The 10,223-nt window shown below is 50.6% G+C and overlaps 1 protein-coding gene across 1 annotated transcript in view; it reads right to left on the bottom strand.

Moving 5' to 3' along the window:
- Positions 1–410: 410 nt before the first annotated feature.
- ITPR2 (inositol 1,4,5-trisphosphate receptor type 2) overlaps positions 411–10,223 on the bottom strand; it is a 207,989-nt gene continuing 198,176 nt past the window's right edge. The window contains exons 53-57 of the mRNA XM_072145070.1: positions 8,393–8,517; positions 8,089–8,254; positions 5,055–5,215; positions 2,789–2,950; positions 411–1,416 (exon numbers count right to left, since the gene is read on the bottom strand). Of these exons, the coding sequence (XP_072001171.1) occupies positions 1,330–1,416; positions 2,789–2,950; positions 5,055–5,215; positions 8,089–8,254; positions 8,393–8,517 (701 nt within the window). The 3' untranslated portion in view covers positions 411–1,329. The remainder of the gene's footprint in view (positions 1,417–2,788; positions 2,951–5,054; positions 5,216–8,088; positions 8,255–8,392; positions 8,518–10,223) is intronic.

Raw genomic sequence — 10,223 nt, 5'->3', positions numbered from 1 at the left:
CTGATTACACATCTCTCCAGGGACAATACATAACACTGGCTGCAGAGAGCACAGAGCACAGCAGTGTGAGGTCTGATTACACATCTCTCCAGGGACAATACATAACACTGGCTGTACAGAGCACAGCAGTGTGAGGTCTGATTACACATCTCTCCTGGGTCAATACATAACACTGGCTGCAGAGAGCACAGAGCACAGCAGTGTGAGGTCTGATTACACATCTCTCCAGGGACAGTACATAACACTGGCTGCAGAGAGCACAGAGCACAGCAGTGTGAGGTCTGATTACCCATCTCTCCAGGGACAACACATAACACTGGCTGCAGAGAGCACAGAGCACAGCAGTGTGAGGACATCCCCCAAGCATACTTCTTGAATCCCCTGAAAGCATAAAGATCACAGCCCTGGTCTAATACATTCTCTTTATTGCACTAGTCTTTACAGTCGTCCCCCGACCCATAGAACATTCTCTGTACAGAATTATCTAAAAGTCAAAAAACATGTAAAAAAAGACTGGAGATTAAAGGGTTTGTCCTAGAAATGTCACATGATGAGCTCTGCTTGCAGTCAGTGAATGAAAACAAACAATCTTATTTACATCCAGGGATAGGAAACCTATATAGGGATAGACCTATAACTTCTCACAGCTGAGGGGTTGTCACAGTAGCATCCAGTATAGACAAACCCTCAGTCAGCTAAATATCTAGCACTGAAGCTTCGTTACAATGTATCAGTCTAGGAATCGCAGCTGTTGACCTCATAGACCTCAGATTGCCCGGACTGATACATTGTAACGACCTGTAAGAAAAGGTTTATTATGTTCCAGTCGTTTTCAGTCGTTGAAAGTAAAAACCCTGCGTTTTCATTCACTGACAGCAAGAGGAAATTTTGAAAAATGACAAAAAGTTCCAAAAAAGTGTCAAACTTTTCCGCCTAAATTATGTAAGGCGGCACTAAAAGGACTCCGCCTACTGTAAGAAGTGACAATAAAAAATTTTTAAAAAGCAAATAAAATGTTACAATAAGGCACCGGGAAGTTCCCTTGTCGGTCAGCGGGAGGCGCCGTTGTGCAGTCGCAGCTCTCGGTTGTGCAGTCGTAGCTTTAGTAGATCCAGTTCTTGCGTTGAGTGCAAATAGGATACGTTCCCTTAAAGGCTCCGCGCGGGGCGGACGTAAAACGCAACGATCCCTTGTACATCCGCCTCCATCGGAGCTCCGCCCGCGTCCGGCAGAATCCTGCGCGGCTCTATAATCACCTTCCTCCTCTTTATAGACGCCCCGAGGAAGCGGTAACATAAGGGTTAATGTAGACACGCCCCCCCGGGAGAATCAATGCGGGGACAGGTGATGGTTGACGTGACTGGAGTTGGAGCCCAGAAATCCCAATCGCTGTTTGTTTTTCCTTTGTTCTGTCATCTGGATGAGAGAAAAAAAAAAAAATAATAATAATAAAAACTTGTTAAAAAAAAATCAAAATCCCTTTAATCTAAATCCCTTTAATATAAATCCCTTTAAGAGACCCATCTCCACTGATCGCAATGCAGTTAGAATTTTTCCTCTAGCCCCCACCGTTCCCGAGATATCCGGGATTCTATTTTGTGCACCCAGCATGCTCTCTACTGTCATGTGGGAGGTTCTAGGCTTTCTGCTCCCGCCCACCTGACCTACTTAGCGTGTTGTGTGCAAAAAACTCAGCTCTGATTGCTCGGGATTGGTAAGGGCTAGAGAAAAAATTCCAATTGCGCCGGATTGTGTGAAGCAGGGGCTATCACACGACGCTTTATACATTTTATTGTAATTGTACTATTATTATTGTATACCATCCAGGGCAGGAGGTTATGTTCCCGGGGCTGGAAGCCAATATATTGTGCTGTAGCGCCTCCTGCTGTAGGACGTTTAGAAACGGCTGTTGCATCCTGGTCCCAGGGCATGATGGGTATTTCCCACAAAGCCCACTAGGGGCCCTAACACTATGCACAAGGGGGGGGGGGGGGGTGTAAAGTCATGACAATAATTAACTCAATTTTGTTGTTTAATCTGTAATCAACTAGTCGGGTCTGAATCCTGGATCCTGAGGCGATCACTTGTGATCATCAAGGTTTGTTCGCCCCCTGCAGGAGAAATAACATATGACAGGCAATTATCCTCACAAACCCCATTAGGGCTATAAAGCAGACCCCCTTCTCATCTCAATATGGGGGTCCTGGCCTTGCCCCGTTGCCACCCCCGGGGTATTTTAGGCCCCTATTTTTGTGACTGGGCAGATGGCAGTGAGTATATAAGTAATTGGATTCCTCCGGAGAGCGCAGCGAGAGGCTCTCGAGTGTCCGTGTGGGCGCCGGGAGAACTCAAGAGCTTCCTCTCCACACAAGGTCAGGCCGCCGAAGGAGAGGAGACGGATATTGGAGGATTCTGCACGGGGGTCAGCGGGTGGGTGGGCACAGTCGGAGACTTCTGCCTTAACCCTGTAGTGCACAGATGTTATATCAACCCCCCACCAGTCATCCTGTGACCTCCACATGGGACATCGGACCCCTGATTGGGATTAGAGGGGGTCTCACCAATCCCCAGCCCCTCAAAGCAGCCTTTAGATTCTTCAAGTGGGCGTGTACTTACCCTGCTGTGCTCTGAGCTCCCTGCACAGTCCTTTCCCTGAGTGTTCCAAGTGGATACTAAAGCATTGACAGATAGAGAAGTGGGGGAGGGGCCTGTACAGCAGATCACTGCAGAGAGCTCAGAGCACAGCAGTGTGAGGACACGCCCCCCCCCAGTCTCCTCTGTCACCCACCTGCTCCTTCAGTTCGGCCAGTTGCCCAGACAGCTGCTTCACCAGGCCCATGGTGGACTCCAGCTTCTCCTGCAGATTCCGGATCTCGTTCTGCTCGTTTTCGCCCTCGCTGCTGACGAGGGACATGGCGCGCATCCGGGGGAACCAGTCCAGGTTCTTCTCCTGGAGAAAGAGCAGAAAGGGAAATTATTTCCCAACGCAGACGTGTCCGTCACTGGCGCCTCCAAGAGAGGATCTCCAGAGAGGCCCAGGGTAAGTGACAGGTGTGCAATCTCCCTGCAGCGCCTCCGCAGGACGGGGGAAGTATTACACCGCGCAAAATCCTTCTACACAGACAGCACCGACCTGACAGCCTCCACCTGACCCAGTGACCCCTGACCTCTATGTATTATGTATCCGCACTGACCGACCAGACTAGTCTGCCCTTTACCCTGCCCTACAGCACAAGACATTATATGCCCGAGCCTCAGGACAGTGCGCGGCACCGAGAGAGTCTAATGTACATGAGCCCTACAGCGGGTGTACAGATATATATATATATACATTACACAAAGCAACAGAATCTGGAGACAACAGGAATGAGACCAAAGAATTATACTGTATCATACTCCAGAGCTGCACTCACTATTCTGCTGCTGCTGTACATGACCTGGGTGACCCTGCGGCCTTTGCCCCGGGGATGTTGGGTGTGTCAGTAGATGAGGAGGAGGTTTGGGTGATGTGGATCCTCCGGCCACGTGCAGGGGGGGCAGGGGGGGGGCAGATAACAATGTGTGTCGGGGTTTATCAGTGACGGCTGCAGGGTCAGGTGAGTTTGCAGCGCCATAAAGTGACCTGGTGTCTCGGCTGTGCGGCACGTGCGCTGATCGTGTGCCCCGCGATGACGCCTCTTTATGAGCCATTACCCGGTGACCTCTGATCGGAGGATTTCCAAAACGTGCGTGAGAGGATCATATAACACGTCCCCCGTCCTATAACCTGCGTCACAGGACAAGGCGCCTCAACTAAGAAAGTGGAGTGTCACTTAAACTTCATGGTATACTTCCTATATATCAGGACCACTATGGCGGCTCCCAGAAGCATTTCTGGTAATAACATTATATTAGGGAATTGCTACTTAGGCAACTTCCTCACATTTTCAGCAAAAAAACTGAAAAAGTAGATTAACATCCTTTAACATCCTTATATACTTCCTATATATTTGGAGCTCTATGTTGGCTTCCAGGAGCGATTCTGGTAATAACATTATATTAGGGAATTGTTACTTAGGCAATACCATAACATTTTCTGTAAAGAACCAAAAAAAAGCAGTCACACTTTAACTTCATGCTATACTTCCTATATATCTGGACCACTATGGCGGCTCCCAGAAGCATTTCTGGTAATAACATTATATTAGGGAATTGTTACTTAGGCAACTTCCTCACATTTTCTGCAAAAAAAAAAAAAAAAAAGAAAAAGTAGATTGTCACTTTAACATCCTATATTTGGACCTCAATGATGGCTTCCAGGAGCGACGTTGGTAATAACATTATATTAGGGAATTGTTACTTAGGCAATTCCCTAAGCAGAGTCCCACTTTAATACACTATTGTTATATACATCCTATGGATTTATCTAGGAGCCATAAGCAGGGGAGGGGCCGGGTGCCACCTACTGTTTACCAACCTTGGACCATCTCCAAAAACAAGTCGAGTCCGACCCAAACGCCAATTAAGTCGTAAATTAGCGCCACATTATAACGAATAGTAAAAGTTATTAAAAGCGAAATGTAGTAATTGCCGACGGAGGGGAAATTACCGGCTGCTTTAATTTTCTGGGAAACGGGTTTGGGGGGGGGGGGGCACGGGGCTTTTTGGCCGGGGGGAGGGGGGGTTGGGGGGACGCGTCAGAAAGTAATGACTCATCATACCAGGAGGAGGTCGGAACGTGGAAGATAATTAAACCGCGAAGATCTGGCGTCTCATATGTCTCCCTCCCACACGCCGCAAATTATAGAGAAATACATTAGCGCCTTATGAGATCCTCAATCTGGGTTCGCGATTCTCCTCAAACTGGGTCAGTACATTCCCTAAAAATAACCCCGTGTGTGTAATTACACCGTCGGAATTTCATAATTAGGAGTTTTTCGTGTCGTCAGTCGAACAATTTTACTCCAAAGTTTGGGGAGTGAAGTGTAACTTGTGGTCAGGTGTCGGATCAGAACCGGAAGAGCTGCAGGGGGGGGGGGGGGGGACAGGACAGACAGAAGAAATGAAGTTATTACCACAATCATCTTGGCCACAAAGCTCTCGGGCCCCGTGTACTCGGTGGGGTCCTTCACCTTCACCAGGACGATGAAGTACAGGTAATGCCACATGCAGTGCTCAGACATGATGTGCTCCTCGAAGGACACCGTCTTGTTGTCAAACTTGTCTCTCTCCAGACCTGCAAGAGGAAGAAGAGGGGGAGGAGAGGGGAAGGAGAAGGAGAAGGGAAGGAGAGTAGAAGGAGAGGGGAAGAAGAGGGGAAGAAGATGGGAAGGAGAGAGGAGGAAGAAGAAGGGAAGGAGAGGGGGAGGAGAGTGAAAGGAGAGGGGGGAGGAGAGGGGGAGGAGAGGGGAAGGAGAGGGGAAGGAGAGGGGAAGAAGAGGGGGAGGAGAGGGGGAAGAAGAGGGGGAGGAGAGGGGAAGGAGAGGGGAAAGAAGAGGGGAAGGAGAGGGGGAAGAAGAGGGGAAGGAGAGGGGAAGAAGAGGGGAAGAAGAGGGGGAGGAGAGGGGGAAGAAGAGGGGGAGGAGAGGGGAAGGAGAGGGGAAGGAGAGGGGAAGAAGAGGGGGAGGAGAGGGGGAAGAAGAGGGGGAGGAGAGGGCAAGGAGAAGGGAAGGAGAGGGGAAAGAAGAGGGGAAGGAGAGGGGGAAGAAGAGGGGGAGAAGAGGGGGAGGAGAGGGGAAGGAGAGGGGAAGAAGAGGGGAAGGAGAGGGGGAAGAAGAGGGGAAGGAGAGGGGAAGAAGAGGGGAAGAAGAGGGGGAGGAGAGGGGGAAGAAGAGGGGGAGGAGAGGGGAAGGAGAGGGGAAGGAGAGGGGAAGAAGAGGGGGAGGAGAGGGGGAAGAAGAGGGGGAGGAGAGGGCAAGGAGAAGGGAAGGAGAGGGGAAAGAAGAGGGGAAGGAGAGGGGGAAGAAGAGGGGGAGAAGAGGGGGAGGAGAGGGGGAGGAGAGGGGGAGGAGAGGGGAAGGAGAGGGGAAGAAGAGGGGGAGGAGAGGGGAAGGAGAGGGGGAGGAGAGGGGGAGGAGAGTGGAAGGAGAGGGGAAGGAGAGGGGAAGGAGAGGGGGAGGAGAGTGGAAGGCGAGGGGGAGGAGAGTGGAAGGAGAGGGGGAGGAGAGTGGTAGGAGTGTGGAAGGAGAGGGGGAGGAGAGTGGAAGGAGAGGGGGAGGAGAGTGGAAGGAGAGGGGGAGGAGAGTGGAAGGAGAGGGGGAGGAGAGTGGAAGGAGAGGGGGAGGAGAGTGGAAGGAGAGGGGGAGGAGAGGGGGAGGAGAGTGATAGGAGAGGGGAAGGAGAGGGGGAGGAGAGGGGAAGGAGAGGGGAAGGAGAGGGGAAGGAGAGGGGGAGGAGAGTGGTAGGAGAGGGGGAGGAGAGGGGAAGGAGAGGGGAGGAGAGGGGGAGGAGAGTGGAAGGAGAGGGGGAGGAGAGTGGAAGGAGAGGAAGAGGAGAGTGGAAGGAGAGGGGGAGGAGAGTGGAAGAGTGGGAGGAGAGGGGAGGAGAGGGGGAGGAGAGTGGAAGGAGAGTGGAAGGAGAGGGGGAGGAGAGTGGAAGGAGAGGGGGAGGAGAGTGGAAGGAGAGTGGAAGGAGAGGGGAAGGACAGGGGGAGGAGAGGGGAAGAAGAGGGGAAGGAAAGTGGGAGGGGAGGGGAGGGGAAGAAGAGGGGAAGAAGAGGGGAAGGAGAGGGGAAGGAGAGGGGAAGGAGAGGGGAAGGAGAGGGGAAGGAGAGGGGAAGGAGAGGGGAAGGAGAGGGGAAGGAGAGGGGAAGGAGAGGGGGAGGAGAGGGGGAGGAGAGAGGAGGAAGAAGAGGGGAAGGAGAGGGGAAGGAGAAGGGAAGGAGAAGGGAAGGAGAAGGGAAGGAGAAGGGAAGGAGAGGGGTAGGAGAAGGGAAGAAGAGGGGAAGGAGAGAGGAAGGAGAGGGGAAGGATAGGGGAAGGAGAGAGCAAGAAAAGGGGAAGGAAAAGGGAAGAAGAGGGAAAGGAGAGTGGAAGAAAAAGAGAGGGGAAAATAACAGGAGGAAGAAGAGGAGATGAAGATGTGGGGGGGATTTCAGGGGTTAAAGATAAAAAGACAGGGATGAAAGAGGATGTAGAGTCAAAAGAGGGAAGGAGAGAGAAAAGAGCAGGAAATACAATGAGAATAAATAGTCAGGAGTCATCACATGATACATCACATTCTATAGTGAGGACACTTAGGATTTCAGGGATGTGCCAAGGGGGAGGGGATTACATGCTCCCAGCTTCACCTTCACAGTAATAGAGGAGGAAGATGCAACCAAGAGACAAGGGGCCCCACACAGCGGTAATACAGGGGCCACTACTCACCACAGATGAAGCACGGGGCCCCACACATCACTGATACAGGGGCCACTACTCACCACAGATGAAGCACGGGGCCCCACACATCACTGATACAGGGGCCACTACTCACCACAGATGAAGCACGGGGCCCCACACATCACTGATACAGGGGCCACTACTCACCACAGATGAAGCACGGGGCCCCACACATCACTGATACAGGGGCCACTACTCACCACAGATGAAGCACGGGGCCCCACACATCACTGATACAGGGGCCACTACTCACCACAGATGAAGCACCGGGCCCCACACATCACTGATACAGGGGCCACTACTCACCACAGATGAAGCACGGGGCCCCACACATCACTGATACAGGGGCCACTACTCACCACAGATGAAGCACGGGGCCCCACACATCACTGATACAGGGGCCACTACTCCCCACAGATGAAGCACCGGGCCCCACACATCACTGATACAGGGGCCACTACTCACCACAGATGAAGCACCGGGCCCCACACATCACTGATACAGGGGCCACTACTCACCACAGATGAAGCACGGGGCCCCACACATCACTGATACAGGGGCCACTACTCACCACAGATGAAGCACGGGGCCCCACACATCACTGATACAGGGGCCACTACTCCCCACAGATGAAGCACCGGGCCCCACACATCACTGATACAGGGGCCACTACTCACCACAGATGAAGCACGGGGCCCCACACATCACTGATACAGGGGCCACTACTCACCACAGATGAAGCACGTGGTCTTCAGGATCTCCTCCTTCTTCTGCTTCTCGCTCCTCAGATCGGCAAAGGTGTCAATGATGACACCAAAGATGAGATTGAGGACGATGATGATGACAATGAAGTAGAAGAGAAGGTCGTAGACCACCCGAGCGGCAAAGAGGGGCTCCTGGGAGACAGAGGACACCACGTGACTATTAGCAGTCAGTCTGTGTGGTCACAGCTGCTGACAGGTGCCCTGTAACGCAGTCCATGACCTGGTGACCCCCCGGTGACACGTGTGACCTCCCTCTCTGGAGACACTTACATCCTTGGAGGGCTTCCGCAGGACGTCTCCCACTCCTCCGCCGTTCCTCAGTCCTTGGTTGAGGACTGTGATGATGCACATCAGCAGAGTGTCGCACGCCCGCTCGTTCCCATCCGCATCCCCATCTGTAGGGATCAAAAATATCACCCGAAATTACAAGAGCGTAGAATGGCGGATCACGTAGGTTGTCAGACCCTGGAGGGAGGTGTGATCGTAGCCTGGTGTATTGTGTAAGTAGCAGCAGGACTGTGATATATATGGATTTATATTCCAGGACTGTGTGTCCTCACACTGCTGTGCTCTGTGCAGCCAGTGTTGGGTATTGTACCTGATGAGATGTGTAATTAGTCCTTTATGTATGTTGTTAGTAGCAGCAGGACTGTGAAATATGGATTTATATCCTAGGATTGTACTGGGGGTGTGTCCTCACACTGCTGTGCTCTGTGCTCTCTGCAGCCAGTGTTAGGTATTGTACCTGATGAGATGTGTAATTAGTCCTTTATGTGTGTTGTTAGTAGCAGCAGGACTGTGAAATAAAAATTTATATTCTAGGAAAGTACTGGGGGGGGGGGGGTGTCCTCACACTGCTGTGCTCTAGGTTCTTTGCAAAGAACAGCTCCACTGCCTCTTCCCTCAACTCGGAGAGGGGAGAGGCTGTTAAGTGGCTCAACGCAGAGAGCAAACAAAAAAACAGGAATGTGAGGACAGGCCCCCAGTTTAAATTCACTTTTCACAGTTCTGCTGTTACTTACAATCTACACAAAGATCTGATTACACATCTCCAGGGACAATACCCTGAACTGGCTGCAGAGAGCACAGAGCACAGCAGTGTGAAGACACATCCTCAGTACAATCCTGGAATATATATATCCATATATCACAGTCCTGCTGCTACTAAGAAACATACACAAAGGTCTGATTACACATCTCTGCAGAGACAATACATTACACTGGACCCTGTGTGGTCACACCTGCTGATGGTTTCCCTGTAATTGCATGGTATAATCCCAGTATCCTCCTGCAGCCACTAGAGGGAGCTGACTGCAGACTGAATGTACATGGACTTCAGCGCCCTCCAGAGCTCCCCTAGTGGTGAGTGTAGGCAGCGGTGTATCAGGGCAGGGGGCACGTGTAGATGCGTGCTGGCAGATCCTCCGTACATCTGTCTATTTATAACAAATCCGTAAGAGTGTGGTAACGCGGAGCTGGACGCACGCCGGCGCCTACACACGGATAAATATAACATCCACACAAAGATGACTCTCACATCTAATAATAAGTGCCGGATAAGAGACAGATACACGTGTGTGTAAACAGCCCAAGACACCTACCAACATGTCACATATACACCTCACCGGGCACTATAGGAAATATCTATCTATCTATCTCATATCTATCTCATATCTATCTCCTATCTATCTATCTATCTATCTATCTCATATATATCCATCTATCTCCTATCTCCTATCTATCTATCTATCTCATATCTATCTCCTATCTATCTATCTATCTATCTATCTATCTATCTCCTATCTATCTATCTCATATCTATCTCCTATCTATCTATCTCATATCTATCTATCTATCTATCTATCTATCTATCTCCTATCTATCTATCTCCTATCTATCTATCTCATATCTATCTCCTATCTATCTATCTCCTATCTATCTATCTCATATCTATCTATCTATCTATCTATCTATCTCCTATCTATCTATCTCCTATCTATCTATCTCCTATCTATCTATCTCCTATCTATCTCCTATCTATCTATCTATCTATCTCATATCTATCTATCTATCTCCTATCTATCTATCTATCTATCTATCT

This window comes from Engystomops pustulosus, chromosome 4, assembly GCF_040894005.1.
Source record: "Engystomops pustulosus chromosome 4, aEngPut4.maternal, whole genome shotgun sequence".
NCBI lineage: Eukaryota > Metazoa > Chordata > Amphibia > Anura > Leptodactylidae > Engystomops > Engystomops pustulosus.
This window is presented reverse-complemented; position numbering and strand designations above follow the sequence as displayed.